The 22,952-nt window shown below is 40.3% G+C and overlaps 1 protein-coding gene across 1 annotated transcript; it reads left to right on the forward strand.

Moving 5' to 3' along the window:
• The first annotated feature begins 834 nt into the window (after nt 1-834).
• Nucleotides 835-16,132, forward strand: LOC308660182 (uncharacterized protein). The gene is made up of 10 exons (XM_081314413.1): nt 835-1,111; nt 3,230-5,038; nt 5,813-5,893; nt 7,071-7,157; nt 8,047-8,138; nt 8,988-9,073; nt 9,575-9,641; nt 10,261-10,406; nt 12,028-12,192; nt 14,719-16,132. The coding sequence occupies exons 2-10, from the start codon at nt 3,488-3,490 to the stop codon at nt 14,946-14,948; spliced, it is 2,505 nt and encodes an 834-aa protein (XP_081170539.1). The 5' UTR covers nt 835-1,111; nt 3,230-3,487; the 3' UTR covers nt 14,949-16,132.
• Nucleotides 16,133-22,952: the final 6,820 nt, after the last annotated feature.

The raw sequence follows: 22,952 nt of genomic DNA on the forward strand, positions 1-22,952 counted from the left end.
GCCCTTAGAAGTATAATTATGACTATATTAAGATTTTTAAATAACCATCATCTTGGCTCTCATACTCCCATTTCTTAATCTGATTCCTTTCCAATAAGAAGAGCAACGACCGTGCCCTGTGTCTATTTGCTGCCTTTCTCCAATGTTGGAGTTTTCCCATTTAAGTTTTGCTATGCTTGTTTTAAGTAAATTTTTGCACATTCAGATTAAAACTCTCCAAGAATCAATACAGCAGTGGAACTTTTCTCTATGGTCTCCATTCCTATTATATTTAGGTAAATTGAGCTGTTGGTTGATACTTGCCATCAGAATAGATTTTTAGTTGCTGGGTTTTTTTTTTCCCCTCCTGAAAAACTCTAGCACAGGAGATTGAGGTAAATAGCCTAGTTTCATATGTAAGGCACTTGTTCACTTAAGTGGAGTGTCTCCAAATTTGCAGCAGACTTGCCCAGCTGGTCTTTTGCCTCCTGTGTGTGAACCAACCACAACACAGAATGAGGAACCAATCCCTTCCCCGGATTCAATAACGATGGCAGAATTTACAAACACATTCTAATTTTCTGAATAGGCCATGATCTTATGTCCAGTTCATAGTAACTTAATGCATAGAAACCTGTACAGGCAAGAAGGAAGGAGAACCCAGTTCAGAAAAAATAACAATGCATTCAAGCTGAAGGAAGAAAATAAATGATCCACTGCAGCTTATTTACTGTGTTTTCTTACTCCCTAGATTGAACGCGATTCTAGAGCTGCTGTGATTGAAACAGATGGTATCCTGCACTCTAAGGTGTTAATGAAATGTTCAGCAGGAGAGTATCATAAACAACAGAATGAACCAGTCTCCACTGCATTTGCACTAAATGTTCTTCCAGGGTACAAGCAGAGCTTGGAAGAATCAGGAAATGGTTTACCCTTTGAGGTGGACGTCCCCAAGGGAACTCTAGTTCTAGAACCCTCAGAGACCCCAGTGTTACTTGTGCCACGAGCAGCCCCTGGCAGTTTGGGTAGCACAGTCAGCTTGATCTTGAGCATTGAAAAGGAAGGGGAGAAAAAGGCTGCAGCAAGGCAGAGTGCATCTTCACCAACTGTAGGGCAAGAGACTTCACACAAGGTAAGGCACGGACATTTCCTTGCCAAAGAGATATATGTGCTTAATTGCCAAATTCAATAAATATAACGCTGCCTCTGCAGCAGTGTTTTTCAACCTTGGCAACTTTTAAGATGTGTGGACTTTTAACTCCCAAAATTCCCTAGTCAGCATGAATTTTGGGCGCTGAAGTTCACACATCTTAAAAGTTCCTGAATGCATCATTCTAGAGCAGACATGTCAAACTCGCGACGTCACATGACGTCACGCAACGTATCAGGACGGTTTTGCCATTGCCGGCGGTAGGGTGGGCGCGGCTTCCAGATGACGCATCCGGCCCGCGAGCTGGCAGTTTGACACCCCTGTTCAAGAGTGATAGGAGGTAAGAATTTCTAATGTGAGAAAATATCCAGCTAAGAATGTCAAGTCGGGGATCACCTAACATCAGCGGAAAATTTGGAACTTCATGACTGAGCAATAGGGCATTAATACGCAGTATGGATCAAGGAAGCCAGTTTTGTTTTCTGCTTCTTACATAAACAGCTGCCATTCCTACATCTAGCATAGTCTTTTTATGTGGCACCAACTGACTTTCTGCACTTTCACTTCTCTGCTGGCTGTTGTAGGTTGTCGTTACTACTCCTTCACTTTCCATTTTTGTTTCCTTCCTAATATCCAGCTCTCTGAAATTAAACCCTCAGCCTGTAAAACATTTTGGAAACGTTGCCAGGGACTTTTAGGAAATACTTTGGGTAGTTTAAAAAGAAAGAAAAGGCTGTACCATCAGCATGCGAAAGAGGTAAAATTGCTGTGAGGTAGGAATGAAGGAGTGAGGACCAGGGATGCATGTTAGAGCACATGGCTGCATGTTGCAAGGTCCTTGACTAACTAGCTCATTGCTACTCCTCATAGTTAACTCCTGTGTTGATTTACGGTTATCCATGTTAGGAATCAGGCAGGCACTTTTTCCAAGGGCACAGTGTATAAAGGCATGAATACATAAGAGTTGCATTAAAGTTTCCATCTCATATCCCAATATGTCCCATGAAAACTGCTCCCATAGGACTTTAAATAGCAATAGCACTTAGCCTCATATACTGCTTCGTAGTGCTTTATAGCCCTCTCTAAGCAGTTTACAGAGTCAGCATATTGCCCCCAACAATCTGGGTCCTCATTTTACTGACCTTGTAAGGGTGAAATGCTAAGTCAACCTTGAGCCGGTCAGGATCAAAGGATTCGAACTCTTGGCAGTGTGAGCAGAGTTAGCCTGCAATGCTGAATTCTAACCACTGCGCCACCACAGCTCTTAAATACTGTATGTTGTATTTTATCCAAGCTCTCTCTATATGCTGTATTTGTTCTCCTGGGCATCTTGCATCTTCAGTAATTGAAGCCTACACAGTTTCTGCTGTTAGTCCCTACATTCATGAAGGTTCTCTGTTCTGTGTAACTATTGAAAATGGTGGACTGGTATCACCTACTATGCAGATTTACAAATTAACGGAAGATATACTAGGATGAGGAACAGTATGTAATTTAGATCCCAGTATGAAGGAGCAAATGGGTTTGCAAAGGAAAAAGAATCAACAAATGAGTCCTGCAGTATACTGAATTTTGAGCTAAGATATGGACAGGAGAAATTATTTTATTTCTGGGAAATGGCCAATGCCTCTTTCAGCTAATCGCTTTGACTTAACCCATTAGATGTTTTTAGTACTCTGTTGATAGTTTGAATGTTGAAATGAATTGAAAGTAGGCAGTACATCATCTATACTGAAATGCTTTGAGATGCATTTGGTAATGGTTCCTCTACATTTAAGTTCTGCCCAACACTTCCTCCCTTCCTGAAAAGCCTGGAATAATAAAATGAAGTAAACTAGAATAGCTAGAGTTTCAGTTGGTAAGAAAATTAATAAACCTGAAGTGCATTGTCCATTTTGGGGGGGGGGGGATTGCATGAATGGGTCTTTCAGTGAAGAGCGAATAAACATTTGGCAGAAGAAAGCATGTGCCAGTGCATGCCTTTAAATAAGGTTGTAGGAATGCAAGTTTGCTGCTGTGCTATCCTAAATAGTTGGTTTAGACTCCAGCAGCTTCATGCAGCTAAAAGATGTTCTTTACTTTACTTACCACGTTTTACAGGTGAGCACCTATCTACATGTGAAGGAGAAAGATGGATGTAGAAATCAAGACGCCAACTTTGGAAATTCATCCTTCATACCAGAATCTGTTAAACTAGAGCCTCCCAGAGTTCCTTCTTTCCCATTTTCCAGGGTAGAATGGAGCAAAGCAACCTCTCACACATTCCCCAAGATTAGTTCCAGCTGCTCCTCAAAAAGCCCAAATGGAAAAGCCAAAGCAAGGGCAGTAGATATTCAGTGGCTCACTCCACAAAGGATTATGGGTACAAAAGCAAATTGTCTGCAAGAAGGGAAGCATAACACTTGGCCACCTAGATGCAGCCGGAGGGTGCAAGTCCTGCAGGCATTGTCCTTACCACAAAGAGAGCTGATGGATTACGTGAGGAATCCGCTAGAACGGGCTATTGATGCTGAATGTGATTTAGCTAGAGAAACATCTGGAAAGTGCACGTTCCTGAAACAAGACAAAAGTCTCCATAGTCACCACTCATCCACAGAAAAGATGAACACATGTCAGCATCTTTCCCTGGGATCTGTTTTGAGCCTGGAACTTCCCAAGGACCTCAGTGCTCTTAGAAATGTCCATGATATTGTCAAGGTAGCAAAGAAAGAGGTAGCAGAAAGGAAGGGAGAAAACCAGGTGAAACACGTGGCCCAAAGGAGTACAGAAGAGGCAAAGTCACATGAGACCAGTATCAGCCTGGAAAATGAAACCATAAGAGGACAGCAAGTAATGCATTCAAAGCACACAGGAGTAGAGGATGTTTCTCATAAGCTCCCCAAGACTAAGAAAGGCACTTGCTTTGAAGAAGTGAACATCAACCCAAGCTATGGTAGGCAGAAAGCTTACTCTGTTGCTTCTAGTGAAGAGGTGAGGCTGCATCCTGCAAGTCAGAACAATTCCAGTGACGATTTTTTTTATTTCAAGCAGAATAAACCATCTCATATCGGTGCACTTCATGAGCAGATAGGTTTGGAATGGGATAAACTAGCTGCCTCACTGGGTAGAATGGATACCTCCAAAGAGAAGCAAGTAAAAGGTGTAGATGACAAGAGAGTCAAAGTTCAAGAAGCTTTGAGGTTGAAATTGAAGCCTTCCTCTGCTGAATCTACAAGCAACCCTGATGTAGTTTCTCATCTAACCAGAATTAAAGATCCTTTAGTGGACGAGATACCCAAAAAAGAAAATGCCCAGTGCTCTGAAGAAAGCACGTCAAGACACCCGCCTTCATTTCTGCACTTGGGACATAAATCCCCCACCGAACCTTCTAAGCTTGATTGTGAGTTGGGCTATGAGGAAAACACTCTGAGTAACCCAGAACTTTGCCCTTTCAATTTGACTCCATGGGCAGAGGTAACCAAAGGAGCAAAGTTGCAAGACCTGGCAGCAGAGGTGCGTCATCCTGCTCGTGAGATGTTTGAGGAGGAGGAAGAAGAGCTGCAGGCCATATGGAATAATATGGAGAAGCATCAAAAAGGGTCAGATGTCGGAGGGAAAAAGAGGGACAAAGAACAAACCATGGGCAGTTCAGTTGGAAAGCTTCTCCTGACATCTGCAGATAATTGGTTGATAGCGAAATTCAAGCTTCCCGCTTCTGCTGAAATGTTACAGAATTCAGAAGGAGAAAGGAGGACCGGTCTTGGGGTTGACAAGAGGAAAAACGGACCAAATCAGTGCAGCAAAGCAGATATATCTATTTGCCAGGAGCTAAATAAAGAAGCAGCAGCTTCACCCGGAGAATTGTCACTGCAAAAAATAAGTCCAGCAGATCAACAGAAATTCCAAGAAGAAAGCAAAAGTGTTAGCAAGGTGAGGATGATTGGCTTTCAAGGGGTGGGATAGGAAAAACTATGTTAAAACTATAACTTCGTTTTATCTAACATTTAAACTTCTGCGATTCTTTTTCAAATGTCCCCAAAAGAATTGATAGATTTATCTTCTCGCTAATGCAAAACTCACACTTTTTAAAGTAGATTGCTGTGGACACTGAGCCCTACAGGTGTGTCTGAGTGTGATGTTCATCAACACGAGTCAATTTGGCCCATTCCGTGTAGCTGGAAGATGATAGCTATGGTAGACAAGCACACCTGGAATTTACTTACTTAACTAAGCTAAGGTTAGTACTGTAGCAAGTTTGTCTAGGGAAAAAAAACATTCTCCCACCCTTTGGCTCCATTTTTTTTTAATTCCATTTATATCCCGCCCTTCTCTGAAGACTCAGGGCGGCTTACAAGCTTAGCAGTAGCCTTCATTCTATGTATATGCCTGCTTATTAGGGCTTTCACACACACACCCCAAGCGGCATTATTACAAAGTCAGCTTAATTGCCCCCAACAATCTGGGTCCTCATTTTACCTACCTCGGAAGGATGGAAGGCTGAGTCAACCTTGAGCCTGGTGGGATGCGAACCTGCACTAATTGCAGGCAGCTGGTGTTACTTAAGGAGGCATCAGCCCACTGCTCCACCAAGGCTCATTTTGGGGAAAGTGATACAAAAACGCCTTGAGTTCCTTTGCAAGAGATTGGGGTTTTTTTAAAAAAATGTTTTTAGGAGACTATATATTATCATCTGTCTTTTTCTAGACTCTTCCAAGTAAATTGGAACTTCAGATGATGGAAGGACCTCTGGAAAGAAAGAACCTGTTGCAGGCAGGGGGCAGAAAGGTATTTATATGGAGAAAGGGAAAGTATGTTAATTTCTTTTTTTATTTCTTGCTGGTGCTTGTCTGCAGATCCAAACAACGAGGGTTGTCAATTGCCACATTGAAACAATCTCATCTAGTCTTGTAGTGATATGTTGTCAGTAACGTTGATACAGCTCCAAAAGTTTTTCAATGAGATCATTCAAATATAAACCAAAGGAAGAAATGATCTGAGTTTTCAGGATAAGTATAACCCATAGTTTGTCAGCTAAAATAAGGTTAAAAACTAGTTTGATTCAAACCAGACATGGAGTGGGAAATTATTACCAGGGAATCACCCATACTTTATTTGCTTGGTGCCAATTATATAGCTCTTCATGTCCTGAAGGAGCTCTCTGACGCTGGTTGTTTCTGTTGGCCCATGTTTTAGGAGAGAGTTTACAGGTAGTCCTCAACTTACAGCTTACAGCTGGGACCAGAATTTCCATTGCTAAGCTCCTAATTTTACAGTATTTTTTATTTTATTTTTTCCGTGTCTGTTAAGGGAATCACTGCAGTTGTGAAGTGAATCCCATAGTCATTGGGTGAATCCAGCTTCCCACATTGACTTTGCTTGTTGGAGGCCAGCTGGGAAAGTCACAAGGGCTGATCACGTTACTGCGGAATGCTGCAGCCATCATAAATATATGCTGGTTGCCAAGCACCCAAAATATGATTGTATGACTGTGGGGATGCTGCAAAGGTTAAAAGTGCCAGGACAGGTCATATGTAACTCATTTTTTTTCAGTGCTTTATAATCCCAAGGATGCTTTTTCAAGAGGCAACTGGACTTTCTTGTTTTCACTTCTCATCCAAGAAGCTACTTCAGCTCTGACTGGATAGTGGCGAATGGAAGGATTTATACTCCTTGCAGACAGCTGATCATTTGTATACTTTTAGAGAGTCATTGAGGCCACCTGGAGGTTTATTGGTGTCCTCAGGATCACCTGAGTAATGCAAATGGGCGTGGAGTCTTCTTGGAACTGTTGAAAGGACTGTATGGCTTGTAACTTTGGTCATTCAACAAATGGTTGTAAGTTGAGGACTACCTGTATTCTAAAAGCAAGTTTGGATAAAAGAGGTTTCATACTTGTGCTACTTTATGTACAGACCAATCTTCATCTGTTTTAGATCTGACCTTGCCCTTTTTTTTCTTTCAGGCAAATAGTCGCTCCTGGAACACATTTCACACAGTTCTGATGAGGCAAACTTTGTGCTTTTACCAGGACAAGAAAGATACCCTCAAGGTAATAGCTGGTGAAAGAGAGAGAAAAAGAGAGAGAAACACACAAAATGGAATGCTTCCATGATTGATTATATGCCATCATCAAGTCTTTTTGTACCCCTAGCAATCACATAGTTTTTCTCCTTGAGAAATGGAATAGGTATAATATAAAAAGGTCTCTGCCAGACATTTAACAGTGTTGATGTTCTCCTTTTTAATTCTGCTTGAATTTGTTTCTCCACCATTTTATATTCTTTATAATCCTTCACCCAATGACTTCTGCATGAACAAGGTCATTACGTATATCTACTTGAGAACACTTTATACTGTTTTTGTTGACTTAGTTTTAGAAATAAATGGTATTTTTGCCAAAATAAAACTTAAAATGACGTGTATCCTAGTACGGTCATAAAGCATAACAGAATACAAATTACCCAAAGCTGCATTGAAACTGAAACTGAATTGCAATTATAAACAGCACTGATTAAAACTCACAAAACTTTCATAGAATAGAAGCACCTGCATTGGCTCTCTTAGATTAGAATACTGAGTTGATCCATTAAGCAAGACGAGTGAACATGATCACAAAGAGATCCTTGCATTTTGCATTGTGTCTATCAGAGGTCTCCAACCTTGGCCCTTTAAGACTTGTGGACTTCAAGTCCCAGAATTCTACAGCCTACAAGGCTGGCTAAAGAATTCTGGGAGTTGAGGTCCACAAGTCTTAAAGTGGCCAAGGTTGGAGAGCCCTGGTCTAAATCAGTAGAAATGAGAAACAAAATCCTGGATCATTCCTTTCTTCAGTTTGCCATTTAAGCTTTTTCCTGATTAAATATGTACTAGCCATAGCTATAGTTAGAAGCAATATTTTCAAGTGTGGGGACTTTATGTTTGCCTTCTTTGCATAGCAGAGCTCTGTGATGGCCCTACCAATGAACTTGTCTGGAGCTGTTTGCACCCTGGAAACAGAATACACCAAAAAGAGCAATTGTTTCACATTACAGTGAGTAGCATCAGTTTTTCCATTCCTGTATGAGGTAGCTGGATGCATTTGGTACTTTCAGGTATATGTACTGTTAGAATTGGAAATTTTCATTCTCTGACTGGGCATTTGGAAAAGGTGCTGTCCTTTATATAATTTTTGTAGATACCCCAACATGCCAACAGTGGAACACATTCACTGTGTTCAGTTGCTTAGGAAGGACACAAGCAGTTTGTCATACCTCCCCATCAGATTTCTAGGACAACCCATAGTGCCAATGAATTTCCTGAAGAGAGCAAGATCAACTTTTTCCCCCCCCAGAATTCCAGCACAAATTGGTTCCTCTTCACATACTGCTTTCAATCATCCCCATCTCTTCACTGGTAGTAATGTTTAAGGTAGATAAGTTATTTCTACCTATTACTTATGCCTTAATTCCCAGTGAAATCTGGAATGTAGCCAGCTATCATCTAATAGTTCTATTGACAGATGTCTTAGGATTAAAAAGAACTGGAAATTATTCTATGGAGTTGTCTAGACCAGTCTCCAAAATTATACAGTATTCTTTACAACATCATATGTAGAAGGCAGAGGGAATGGCCTTGACAGACAGGAGAAAGAGCCACTACCAAGACAACAATCAGATAAAAGAGGACTGAGTCCAGGGCAGGAAAGTATCCTAAGTAAACATCTCAGACAAGACCCTCCCTAGATCTCATGAAGATGAAGGGACAGAGGAGGAAGCACGTTCAGATTTATAAGATTTTGTTACTATAGCTTTACAGTAAGTAGTACTGAGTTACTTAGCAATGAATTCTTAATCTGATCTACCTTGAAGTTTGATACCATAATACGTCTTCTCTCACACAGGTTGAATGATGGCTCCAAGTATCTTCTCAGAGCTCCAACTGAACCACTCATGAAAGAATGGGTCACCAAATTACAGCAAAACTCAGGTAAGACTGAATATAGAAATTGGCCTAAGCAGAGAATCTAACAACTTTTATCTTCCCTCACTACGTATCTTACTGAACCTGTATCAAACCTAAGATTCTAACATGGGCTAATTTTAATATTTTAGGGAAAATTCACTAAAATATTGGGATTTATTTGTGGGAGATGAAGCTAAAACGAAACAATCTCCTAGGCTCAGCTCCTTGTGTGTAACAGTATAACAACAGTGGCTCATACATGAGCTACTGTGCACATTTCACGTTTGAGCCAAACTACAAAAGTAAAGAAGAACGAAAGTGCTTTAAAATTCATGTATCATTCCAATATGCTCATCAGAGAGACTACAGCACTCTGTTCTTTCTTGCTTTTCTTTTTTTACTCTGAAGTGTAAGAAGTAGACCTTTGTCATAGGTTTGCTTGGATATGAGACCTCTTTTTGAACTACTTGAATGGTTTTATTTTAAAATGTGATATCTGAAATGACTGCTTTCATATGCTCCAAGGTTTACCTGAAATGGATTTCTTCCCATCATCATCTCAGCCTGCTCAAGGGATGGGCTCTGTGGTTAGGTAAGAAGTTCAAGCCACCTGGCTACAATACTGTGCAGTTTTGCAGAGGAGAGTGCAGAAACTTTTTGAGAATTCACAAACTGATACAGTATCCCTATAAATATTTTGGTGCTTGCTTTTTAAAAATGCAATACTCTGTCAAGGTACTTAGAATATCCAGGCTCTAGGATTCCTAAATGTAAAGTTATGGCCATGCCAGATGGAGCTGATGGGGATTGCAGTCTAGCACATCTGGAGAGATTAGATTAACGACAGTTTTTAATATTTGGCAATGCATTTTGTTCAGATTGAATTAAGATTATCACTGTAGTTTCCTTGCTTTTTCCTTCCTGTGTGACTTTCCAGCCTCTACATTATTAGAAGCATCTCTAATGCCCACTTCTTATTAACATGCAGTGTGCTGGTTTACTTTCAGCCACATAAAAACTTGCGAGTGGACCAAATGAAATTAATTGAGATATCCTAAACTGGTGCCTATGAATAAAGCAGCTCTGTTTGCTTTATGGAAAAGACAATCTACGATTAAGCATTGCCTGAAAGATGCAGCATAGCACTCTGCAAGTTCGGATTTTAATCCACTTTCCTATTTCCACCCTCCACCCCCACCCCCTTTTTTTAGTGCAATTCCTGGCCAAGGAGTTTCCCACTTCCAGAGCTTTCAGAAAAAGCTTCCAACTAAGAGTCAAGAAATCAGATTTCTGCCCAAGTCAAGCGTAAAGCTGCAGTTACCTTATAGTGCTCGCAATGAACCAGTGGATACTACAGGTAAATATGGAGCTTACTGCAGATTTTCAAGAGCATTTTCCTGACAACCTCAGTAGATTATTATTGTAGTATCAGCAGTTAGACAACTTGGGCTCCTCTAGACCCTGAACTAAACAAGGATGGGTCTAGTAAATAATTGGATGGGACAATACAAGTACAGACCCAAAACATCATTAAAGGAAAGAGTGATGAACTATTTGCTGCCAAAAATCGATGAAGTCACCAAAGGTTGATCTTGATCTGAAAGACACTACCTTTATCTTTAGTATAGTAATATTGCTAAGCTACCCAGTGAAGAAGTTCTTTAAATAAAGTATAGTGTAAAAAGTTCCTGTCTTCTCAATCAAAGCACCATATGAGAGCATCCTTCAAAAGCTACAGCTGTAGAGGACAGGTAATAACTAAACACATAGACCCCATTTAAGCATCTTTTTAATTTATTTTGGACTTTTGAAGTCTTGGAGAAACTGGCAAAGGCAGCAGAAATGGCCATTTCCATACAGACCTTTGCTGGGCTGAACTAAGTGTTTAAAAGGAATCCACTGAGACAGAAGTTTTTCCTCCAAGGAAGAGACATCTACAGTATATGAACAAACCCCCAAACTGTGATTGCTGACAGCTGGAGAAAGAGCTTCTATCTACAAAAGAACCAAATTAGTGTACTGTGTACACACGTATATGCACAATGGCTGAACTGAAAAGAACCATGGTTCTTTTCCTTTTGTTTTTAAAATTAGTGCTATCACTTGCCCTGATCCCAGATTGTGTATTCTCTTGCTTTATTTAACATACTAAGTTATAAGGTGGATTGTTTTGGTTTGATTTTACATATTGGGTGGAGCTAGCTAATCATATTTAACCAAATCATGGCTTATCTGTTCTGTACCAGCCTGCTACCGGCCCTGCAGAAAAGGCAGGGACAACCCTTTTACAAACGGCAAGAGGCTGGAATTACGCCTGCCAAATTTATTCACATAAAACAGAGCAAGACAAGACACCAACCATAAAACACGAGCTAAGAAGCAGGAACAATCCAAGCGGTTGCCTTTAGCAAACCAGCCCTCCCACACATTCCCCTTAAATACAGTTCAGGGCATGGCCTCTCTGTGCCTCCTTCCGAGGTGCCCCATTGCCTTCCTCTGTTTACTCCTGACTGACTGCCTCCTGCGTCGGGCGTCCTTGAACAGGGCCAGCTGTGGGTCATCTTCATCCACGCTGTCAGGCTCACACAGCTGGGTCTGCATCGTGACCAGATGAGAGGGGCCTTGCTGGGGGCTCTCATCAAGCTGTCCAATCCCCTCAGCAAGCTCTTCAACACCCCCCTCCTCCTCCTCTGAGTCGTCCGACCCAACTGCCGAACCCACAGGCTGACCCTGAATCACAACATTATCAGTCTTTCCCACTCACCCACACGCAACACCCCCCCCACACACACATACATGTCCTAAGCTTATTTCTTGGTCTTCATCACAGTAAATGTTACATAATCAGTGCCAAAGCTAATATCTGATATCACATAAGCATCTGATCCAACCCTGGCAGGGCTTTAAAAGCTACAACTAGCACTCTGAGATACATGATTGGAATATTTAGCCTTAATTCGGTGTGTTTCTCCTTCTAGGTCTAGGAAATGGCCTCAGAGCTGCACCTATTTATACCACAGAACAGAATCTAAAGCAGCGTTCTCCTCCTTTGGAGTCAGCACGGTCACAAGAGACTCCGTTCTGTCAGGAAGATGACTGTGGACTGGTGACAAGCAAGAGGCGATCATATTCGTTCACCTCAGGTGTGACATGCATATCTATAAAGAAACACTCCCCTGAGTTATTAGGTGTAATTATTGATTTGGTTATGCACAGCATTGATAGAATGACTCTGTCTATAGGCACTGTCAAAGAAATAAATAAGTGTTGCTAAGACTATTTTCCCCCTGTCTTTCTAACTGTTTGTACAGCTAATCAGCTATTAAACCCATTTCCTTATGTTCAAATGCAGCTCAAAGGTCTGCCATTAAAATGTGTCTACAGTGACTAACATGACATCATAATGCTATTTTCAGACTATATCATTTCAGTTAGAAGTCAAGGTTATTTTCAACTAACAAGTTTATTGCTTAAAATCTCCACTAGGTGCCAGGAGCACACTTTTGGAGTCAGATCCATTTGTTTTGATTTTGAAATACACTTCTCACTTTAATGTGCTTTAAACAAGGTGGAGCAGACTTTGATTACACAGGAGGAATACTAGATTTACAATGGGGCCTAGTATGGAAAACATATCTTTAAAATTAAATAATTCTGCTCCAATAACTGGTTGTGAGCAGAGAACCAAAAGTAAATGGCATTTTCTTTTTTTAGTCAGAAAAAGAAATACATTGAAATATTGTTGATAAAATTGCAGATCTCTAGATTTATCAGTAAATCCAGACCTGTCTTAACTTTCTTAAGATGCATATAACTGTCATTTCAGAATGATAATATGCTCAGTCATTCAGTCCTCAAGATATGTATTTTACCTCTGATAAAAGGAACTGTGACTATTCCTGAATGGCAAATGCATGCTTATACTTTGACAAATGTCTTCCAGAAGCAACTGTCAGAGGCAATTTTGAAAAGGTTATTTCTGAAATCTGATTAATGGTAATGGAAGAGCAAAATGCTCATCAACAAGTAATTGTCCTAAGTGTGAAGGAGGTGTCAGCAGGCCCAGACTGGAAACCAAGTGCACCCTGAAGTTTCTCAGGGGCCAGATATTCATTCCTTGTTCACTGTTCCCAAAGCTGAATTTGAACACTAGAAATACTCCAGATATCAAGAGAAGAAGGAAGTAGCACCATATTTGTGGTCATTTCCTGATTAGTACAGTCTGTGATGCCTGAGAATTTTGGCAATAATAGTCCTCAAGCTGTTAGTGAGAGCTCAAGGCTATGGAAGACTTCAATAAAGGAGAATATTTGTAACTCAGGGTTGAAATGAGGGGTTCTTGGTGCTCTCTGAGCTTGCTTGTTTCTTGCCGGCCTTTCATTACCCATACTAGGTAACTTCATTAGTGCAATAGGGAAAGGCTGTTATTTTTTATTTATTTATTTATTTTAATTCCATTTATATCCCGCCCTTCTCCGAAGACTCAGGGCGGCTTACAAGCTTAGCAGTAGCCTTCATTCTATGTATATGCCTGCTTATTAGGGCTTTCACACACACCCCAAGCGGCATTATTACAAAGTCAGCTTAATTGCCCCCAACAATCTGGGTCCTCATTTTACCTACCTCGGAAGGATGGAAGGCTGAGTCAACCTTGAGCCTGGTGGGATGTGAACCTGCACTAATTGCAGGCAGCTGGTCTTACTTAAGGAGGCATTAGCCCACTGCTCCACCAAGGCTCTTAATTTTCTCCTTATGATCCCAGCCACTTTCTCCCTCTTTAAGCTTCCTCACTCCATCTTTAATGGAACCTAGTCCTTGCTGAAATAAGAAGTAGAGTTGCTGACTCTCTTCACTCTGCTCTTTGGGCATTTTTTGCTCAACATTTTACTACATTGCCACCTCCCTCAATGTCCTCTTACTGGGGCAGCCAAGACCATTTTCTTCCAACTTGGCTTCAGAGCAGCTGGAATCGACAACAACTTTCATTTTGTCATCACAGAAACTCCACAAGGTTTGAGGACAGGCTGTTGGGGACATTTCTCATTCACTCAAGGAAGTCTTGACTGGCTTACTTCCTGCCACCTGGACAAGGATTAGCTAGTAGACTTCACAGGCAGCCCTACCAGCCAAGTCGATCTTTCTAATCAGTTTCACTACCTCTGAAAATAAAACTATCCAGCTTGATTTTTCTCTGATTATATCAGTGGTTCACACGAAGCCTTGCTTGATTCACCCTACCTCCCAGTCTCTGTGCTCAAGCAAGCCACTACATGTTACCCACACATATATACCAGCCCTGCACTCAACCTGTTGAAAAAAGATGCCTGGCTTTAATGTGTGTGTGTGGGGGGCACTGACAGGTGATTTTTGCACTCTCCTTCCAATCAGTTTGGAGGGAGCACTGATTGGTCCAATCTCTATTTCATCTACCGAAGTTAGCAAAGAAGGGATCATGTGTCCAAAATGCTTTAGAAGGTTTGGGGAGTTGAAACAGTGCCATAGGCAAGTGTCCTGTGTTTTGTAACTGCTAGTAAAGAAGCGGGTACAGTATATGTAATTTTCATAATTCATGGCCTGGTGATAAGGCACAAGTACTAAAATTGGAGTTGCCAGGCGATTCCATTGATATTATAAAAAATAATAAAGATTCCCCCCCCCCTCTCTTTCAGCTACATATCAGAAGATCACACCTTTATCGAAGTCTAAAGAACCCAACAACTACTCTGTTACTCTGTACATTGGTGAGCAGACTCCAACTACTCCTCCCCGGCCCCGTTGCCACTCCTTCATAGCTACTCCTGGTGGAGCTCGAGAAATGGTAGGTGAGCAAAACCAAGGTGCTTCACCTAGCCAGAAGAACAAATCCGTCTTCAGGAAATTCTTTGGGAAGAAAGATTGAATTTTGAAGAAATGGGAACTGTGGTACTAACTGCTGGCAGTGAACTGTCCTTTGCTGGACAGGCTGAGAGTCCTGACTGCTTCAAGAGGTTCTGCTACTCTGCCCCAGCTCTTTCCCAAGAGGCCAGAAATTGAAGGAGGGGGGATAGGCTTTACTCGGTAAAATATTCAGCTCTTTATTCACCCCCGAAAGAAATCAGCTGATGGAGTGGAGGGACAGACCAGCAAAACAACAAGGACCCTTCATTCATTTTGAGGCATAATATTACGTAATTTCAATTATTACAGGGTCTTTCTCTGCAGTGGCAGAGTACCATCTTTCTTTGGCACAGATACAATCAGGTAGTACATTCCAAGACACAAATGTTATTAATACTATATTTGTATTCAGCCTAAAGATGGAGGGAGAAACTATGTTCCTTCAAGTCCTTCCTAGCAAATCTGTGCATAATTCATGACAGGATCAAAAAGCAAAGCAGTTCTTAGATCCAATTATTCAAGCCATGGAATTTATCCGGGCTGAAGGTTGCCCAGCTTTTTCACTTGATTGCTACTTTTGTGCCTTTAACCAGTCTGCAGACATTAGCAAGTAACAATTATGTGCTTCATGCAGAGAGAAGATTTCTCTTTTCTGTTTTTATTATTCTTTTTTTATAAATTAAGCTGCTGTAAACACAGACACCCCAAAACAGGTCACAGCAGGATTTTTCCTGGTCAGTTGGCAACATTGAATGAGGCCCAAACAATACAATGGAAGCCCGGTCTTTTACAGGAAAAAAAGCACTTAAAACACCAATTTAAAATCTGCATATATGTGAACTGCAGTTATTTTGAGGCTGGTGAAAACTCGTGCTAGATTTTTTTTCCAGATATTGAAGAGAGCCATTTGCCTTTTACTGTTCAGTGTGGAGTATTATGCCAAGAAGTTTCTTGTCATTTAGTTCTTCCTTCAGCAACATTTAAGGCTGACTTAATAGCCAATTGCATCTCCTGGAGAAATATTAACACCATATTAAAACACCAGTTAGTCTCTGTGCTTTCATTCAAAATGCATTAGAGTTAACTGAGTTATGCCTAGTTATGCCTGAGTTATGCACCGCCAGGCTGCTACTGCACTTAAGATACCCAAACACATGCTGCACTCCATTTAAAAGAATGGTATTGGTCCCTCAAATAAAACAGGAAAGTAATGGACAGATTGCCTGGTGTACTTCGTAGTCCATCTGGAGAGCAAAACGGCACTCTGTGCAAAAAACTGAAATACAGCCTTTGCTAGAATCCAAGGTAATAGTTGAGCATCTGCTGCTTCCAAAATATAAATATTTCTGATAACTGTAGAGATTTTCATTTGAAAATGGGAGCTCACTGAGGACTTAACTTTTTTTCACACCTACTGATTCTTCTAAAGAAATGCCCTTCACTGAGTTTTTTTTCCCCTGGTGGAGAAACCTGGAAGAATAATAAAATAACAGCAAACTTAGCATATGCCATATCACCCCATTGCTCTAGGGAGGAGAGAAATGATGAGCAACAAGGTGTCACATTTGTGGGACTGTTCTAGGATATCTTGGTCTCAAATGCAGGAATGGCTATTTAACCTTCTGATAACTTTCATATCCATATTTGGATGACACAATTGACTGAGTTAGCTGAGCCCCGAAGTGCCTCAACTATTTTAGGCTAAACTAATCCTTCTGGGTTAATTTCTAGAATTTGTTGGCTTGGTTAGGAGTACACAACAGACTGTTAAAGCATGTCCTGCAAATTGTACTAATGGATCTGCAAATCCAGACAACTGGGTTTCCACAGGAAATCATAGGTATGATTTTTCCCATACACAAAGTTCCAATTCAAAAGGTTTATGAGGCAAAATGTGACTGCAAACCTGAAACTGCTGGTTTCAAATTCTGGTTCCAGACAATTGGAAATTAGAGCCACTCTGATGTTGCATGGTATTGCTAAACTTTAAGTAAACGTGGGACAGGCAGGAGAGGAGTAAGATGATGGGAAACACACCCTCATTGAGAATACAGGCTGGCTCAACACGAATTACGTTTAACGTGTAGCTCTGCCACTTCTTATCTCTCAAGAAAAAGAAAAAGAGAATTGTTGCTGTATCTTGTAATCTATTTCTGTGGGTGGAAAAAAATGCTGATTCAAGGAAAATAATCTGGTTATTACATCCTGTGATCTAAACATGTGTATCTGCCTCCCCAGGAGTGCACTTCAAAAATATGGACTTCAATTGGGAATGATAGATTCCATTTCTTTAACTCTCACCTTTCTGTTGCACAATTCACTAGCACTATCTTTTATTTGTGTCCTCAGTTTTGACACAATTGAACTCAAAACACATATTTTCAAATGAAAACAGTGAGTACCGGACACCAATAAAAATGGCTACACATAACCATAGAGTTATCCATATTTCAATTATGAAACTCTGGTGCAATCAAAAAACTAAAATGGCCTAGTGCAACAACTTGTTTATTATGGGAATTAATATAACAAGAAATTACAAAGCCCAAATAGATGTCTGTTCCACAAGGACAGTTAATTTGGACAGTTAATTGTGCTTGGTTATCCACAACCTGCTCAGTTGTTAAGCCACACTTTTCACTTTCAGATTTTATTTGGTCACGAACGAAAATAAACCCTATAATAATCATTTCTGGACAAGGTATAACCTAACTCTTGTACTCATGCATTCAAGAGTAAATACCTGTATTGTTGGAATAAAAAACAGTCCTAAAGAAGAACTTGAATCTTAAGAATTCTGAGGGCTGCTTCTTTCACACTTCCACAGAACAACAATCCCAGAATTACAATAGAACTGAAGTAACTTACGTTAAGAATTTATCATAATTACATACATACATATATACCTACTGAACTGGGTCACATGTACTACTGCAAATGGTTACATAATGGCTGGTGGGTAAACTCAGCCATGGCTAAACTCATGGCTAAACCAACTGATGAATTAATGCTGCCAATGAGCCCATTTTTTAGAGGTAAAACAAGCATGTCAGGCAAAGTAAATTACTAAGATTGATGAATTAAGGCAGATAGAACAATGTGTGAAGATTAAATATGAAAGGCTCAGATCAACAAGCATTGAGCAACCATGCCAGCCTCATTTACTTATGCTGGCAGTAACATCTGGTTCAGCTGGTCTCCCAAGATGAAAAGGCTGTGAAATGGTGTCAAAGTGATACTGCATAGATACTAAAATTGACCCTTGAAATGGGATTCCTGGAGAACTGGATTCAGCTCAGTCTGGAAGGCTGGCATCTGAGCAGGTAAGGGATTTTAATTTGACCTTTTTGCAGAAAGGGTATTTGAATTCTTTCTAGTATTAAATAAAGAAAAAACTGCTCAGTCAGTAAATTCCTCTCTACAAGCTGCTCTTTTGCCTGTAAAGAGACAGTACTGAAGTGTTACATGTTCTTATATGTACAAAACCATGAATTTAACAAGATAGCAGTGCTGGGGGGGGGAATCATTCTGGATTTTTGCTATATATAGCTCATTGCCATCTGCTTCTGTATGCAAATGATGCTATAAATTCTAGCACTTTCACATATACAACCATGTGTAGTCTGTACACTATTCAGTTGAGTACAAATGTAGTGCAGCAACCCAGGACACCAAAAAAAGGAAACAGATTGCCTACCCAACATCTTCAAACAAAATGGAGACCCATGTAATTTTATCAAAAAGTACCTGACCACTCAACCCATTATGACACAACTAACACAAGAAAAGTTAAAAGAACTGCTTCTCTCTATCTGTTTTCACTTAACTTCTCCAGGGCAGCTTTTGAAAGCTAAAGCCTAAGCCATAAATACAATGAATGTGTTCACACATTCAGGCACATATGGGTTTTTTCATTCCAGTTTAGGATACCTATATGAAAAGCTATCCAAAGAGGGGTTTATCTCCTCTTATATCTGCATGTAGAATCTAGTTTGATTCCCGGTATATCAAAAAAAGAAAAGCCGCCCTGAGTCTTCGGAGAAGGGCGGGATATAAGTGTAATAAAAATAAATAAATAAAATAAAAAATTTCCCTCCTCCAAATCATCTCCAAGCTTCTGGGGCACAAGAAAAAAAAATTCAAATGCAGATTTATGAGTTCAACTTTTCAAAGAAAAAAAATACAATTATGCTGTAGCTATAAATGTATGCATGAAAAATCCCAGAGGTATTAACTATTATGTCTTTGAAAAAGTGTTGCAGCTACATATTTACATGGAGCATGACTTTTGATTCTCAAAATTATTCTGCTGGCTTAACTAGTTCTTCCAGGATTCTAAACTTCAGAAGAAAACACATCTACAGGGAGTCCTCGACTTACAATCATTTGTTTAATGACCGTCTGAAGTTACAACAAATGCTGAGAAATTGACTTATAACTGATCCTTGCACTTATGACTGTCGTAACATCCCCTGGTCATGTGATTAAAATTCAGGAACTTGGCAACGGGCATGTATTTATGATGGTTTTGGGGTGACATGATCAGCATTATCGTCCTTTTCAGGGTGCTTCCAACATGCTAAGTCAGTAGGGAAATTAGATTTACTTAACAACTGTAGCGATACACTTAATGACCATGACAAATTATCTTTTATAGTCAGGCAAATGTATTTAACATTACATTAAATACGGTACCAATTGTGATTATAAACTGAGGACTACCTATAAGGTGCAAGGGACGCGGTGGCTCAGTGGGTTAGGACACTGAGCTTGTCGATCAGAAGGTCGGCAGTTTGGCGGGTCGAATCCTGAGTGCCGCGTAGCAGAGTGAGCGCCTGTTACTCGTCCCAGCTTCTGCCAACCTAGCAGTTCGAAAGCAGGTAAAAATGCAAGTAGGAAAATAGGGACCACTACGGTGGGAAGGTAACAGCGTTCCGTGCGCCTTTGGCGTCTAGTCATGCCGGCCACATGACCACGGAGACGTCCTCGGACAAGCGCTGGCTCTTCGGCTTTGAAACGGAGATGAGCACCGGCCCCTAGAGTTGGAAACGACTAGCACACCTGTGCGGGGGAACCTTTACCTTTACCTATAAGGTAAAGTCTTTGATTCACTCCTAGCATCTATAATGAAAATGTGAAGGAAGAAACAACTTCAGATTCCAAAAAGCCACAGCCAGGCACAAAAACTGCAGGATTCATCATTTTTGTAGAAGATTGTTTCCTCCTTTTTAGTCTTGAGTACAAAGTTCATGCAAGAACTCTGGGGGTTATTGTAGCTTAATCATCAAGTTGCCTGCTTTGTCTAGAAAACATTCTTCATTCAGTTCCTGGTATTCAGTTCCAGACTGACGCTGAAGAAACCCCAAATGAATTGTTTAAGCAACTTCAACATTGATAATTCTGGCTCAGCAAACCCAAAAAATTTGATTCAGATCCTAAATCGTGGTTTTGTTATTTCTTTCTCTTTAGTTGTACTGCCTAAAAAAAATTATATGCTACATAGTACTTTAAATAAGGCCCACTTAGGAAAAAAAAATTAGGCTCCAACACAAACACCAAGCTTGCCACCGTAGTGATTGGTTTTAGAAATAGAGACATTGCAAGGAGGCTTTCTTCTCTCACAGAGCATGCATATAAAGCCATGAGAGCAAATCTGTGAACTCTTTAAATTCTCCATAATTCTATAGTAGACTTGCTTTAGTATACTGTAGTATTTAATGCACCAGGCTAGAACACAGGAAACTGAGTTCTAATCCTATCTTGGGCTTGAAACCAGCTAAATGACCTTGGGCCAGTCATTCCCTTTAAGCCCTAAGACGAAGGCAATGACAAACTACTTCTGAAATCTTGCCAAGAAAACTGTAGGGAGTAGTCCAGGCAATCAGCAGGAGTCAACACTGGATCACACATAAGACACAAATCTTTAGTAATCGGAAAGATCAGTGCTTTATCTAAGTCCTGTTAATAGATAAAAAGATTCTGGATAAATAAACAGCAGCTAACAATATGTTTTTATTATGTGTTTATTGAACATCCTTTTCACTGTCAACGTTTGTTAGAAAAAGTATATGAAGCTCCTAGAATAATTGGCTTTCTTAAGTTGAATCATGGGCATTTACAATCAATGTGATGACAGTCACAGGTAGATTTGAAGAGGCCTCCCCTATTTAAAGAAAAACATGTTAGTTGCCATCATTAGATTCAGCTCTTCATAACAGTTCAGGAGGGAACAAAGAAGTCCAGAGATACAGCAAGAGATCTGCAAACTACTCTTGCATTATTGATGTTAGTATAAGAAATATACTGAATAAGACTATACGTGCATGGAAGATAAAAAAGAAAAAAACCACAGCCTTCCACAAAGCACATTTTTGCCTGCTCAGTTTTGACAAAGGCCACCTGGATGATCCAGCAGAATAATGTTCTTGGAACTGGTAAGACTAAAATGGAAGTTTCTGGCTTTAATGAGGAATGTTCTGTTTGGAGAAAACAAAATTGTAATCCAGCAAAACAAACCTTGTTCCAACTTTCAAACGGCAGTGGGAGCCTTCTCAAAATGGAGGCAGTTTGCAATCATTTAGGGAGCAGCAAATTCTGCAATAGTTTGGAAAAATGTCAGGGTTTTGTCAGTTATCTGAAACTTGAAAATTTTAAGACAGCAGGTACTAATTGACCTCCGCCTGTGTAAAAGTAATGTTTAATTGCATTTGAGGACCTATTGGCTGCTTGCAATGTATGATCCAGGTGTGCCTTCCATGTCTCTTGCGAATGGAAAACCACCCCAAGGTATCTAAATGTTCTAACCTGTTCCAAAGTATGTCCTTCTATTTTCCAGGAGTATTGGCTGGGTCTTTTAGCAAAAACTAATATTTCTGATTTATCATAGTTAAGGACCAACTTGTTCTGTCTGCAATAGCCAAGTGTTACCCCAATTGCTCTCTTCAGTCCTGCAGGAGTTTGTGAAATAATAACAGCATCATCGGCATGTAGGAGAATCGGGATTTTGCATTGTGCTAGGTTAGGTGGACGCAGATCAGGGTTCTGTAAGAGATCGATCAGGGGGTTGATATAGAAGTTTAAAAGGGAGGGGGACAGGATGCAACCCTGCTGTACCCCTTTTTGTACCCTTACTGAGCCGGTTAAAGTCCCTTGAGGATTACACCTCACTTTCAAGGTGGAATTGGCATACAATTTTTGTATGAGGAAAAGGAGGTGTTTTAATTTCTCCCAGAGGGTGTTCCTGGATATTGAATTGAATGCCTGCTTAAAATCAAGGAAGGCCACGAAAAGAAGATTTTTTATATATATGTGTGTATTTTTGTACTAGATGGTGAAGTACCAAGATATAATCCTCCGTTGATCTTCCTTCTCTAAAACCGGCTTGTTCATCTTTGATTATCCCCCCCGAAATTAGCTAGTCCTGAAGTTTATAGTTTAGGTGTTTGGCATACAGTTTACTAATAACACTCAGAAGACTAATGGGTCTAGAATTGCCTGGGTCATTTCTACTACCTTTTTTATAAATTGGTATGATAATTGCTAATCCCCAATCTCTTGGCATATGGCCCTTTCTATCTATAAATGTAAACAAAGATGCTAAAAGTGGAGCCCACCAACTGGCATTATTTATTATTATTTCTGGCAGGACATTGTCAGCACCAGGTGCCTTATTTATTTATTTATTTATTTTTATTTATTTGGATTTATATACTGCCCCTCTCCGAAGGGACTCGGGGCGGTGTACAGGGCAATTAAAACACTATAAATAACACATAATGTATAAAAATTAAAATAGAATTAAATCAAATAGCCCTAAACAATAAACACATTCTAAAATTTAATTTTTTTAAAAAAATTAAAAATCTAAAATTCCAGTCCCTCAGTCCAGGCCGGCAAGTTCAAATAGCCAAGTCTTCAGGTCGTGGCGAAATGAGCGAAGGTCGGGAGCCATCCAGAGCTCAACCAGAAGCTGATTCCAGAGGGCAGGCGCGCCCACAGAGAATGCTCTCCCCCTGGGGGCCGCCAG

Source organism: Vipera berus, assembly GCF_964194415.1.
Source record: "Vipera berus genome assembly, chromosome: 1".
NCBI lineage: Eukaryota > Metazoa > Chordata > Lepidosauria > Squamata > Viperidae > Vipera > Vipera berus.

Excerpts from the sequence above, each read along its gene's own strand:
- LOC308660182 (XM_081314413.1), top strand. The coding sequence starts at position 3,488 with ATGGGTACAAAAGCAAATTGTCTGCAAGAAGGGAAGCATAACACTTGG. Across the intron at positions 8,139-8,987 it reads AGCAATTGTTTCACATTACA|GTTGAATGATGGCTCCAAGT; the intron begins GTGAGTAGCATC and ends TCTCTCACACAG. Across the intron at positions 9,642-10,260 it reads GGGATGGGCTCTGTGGTTAG|TGCAATTCCTGGCCAAGGAG; the intron begins GTAAGAAGTTCA and ends CCCTTTTTTTAG.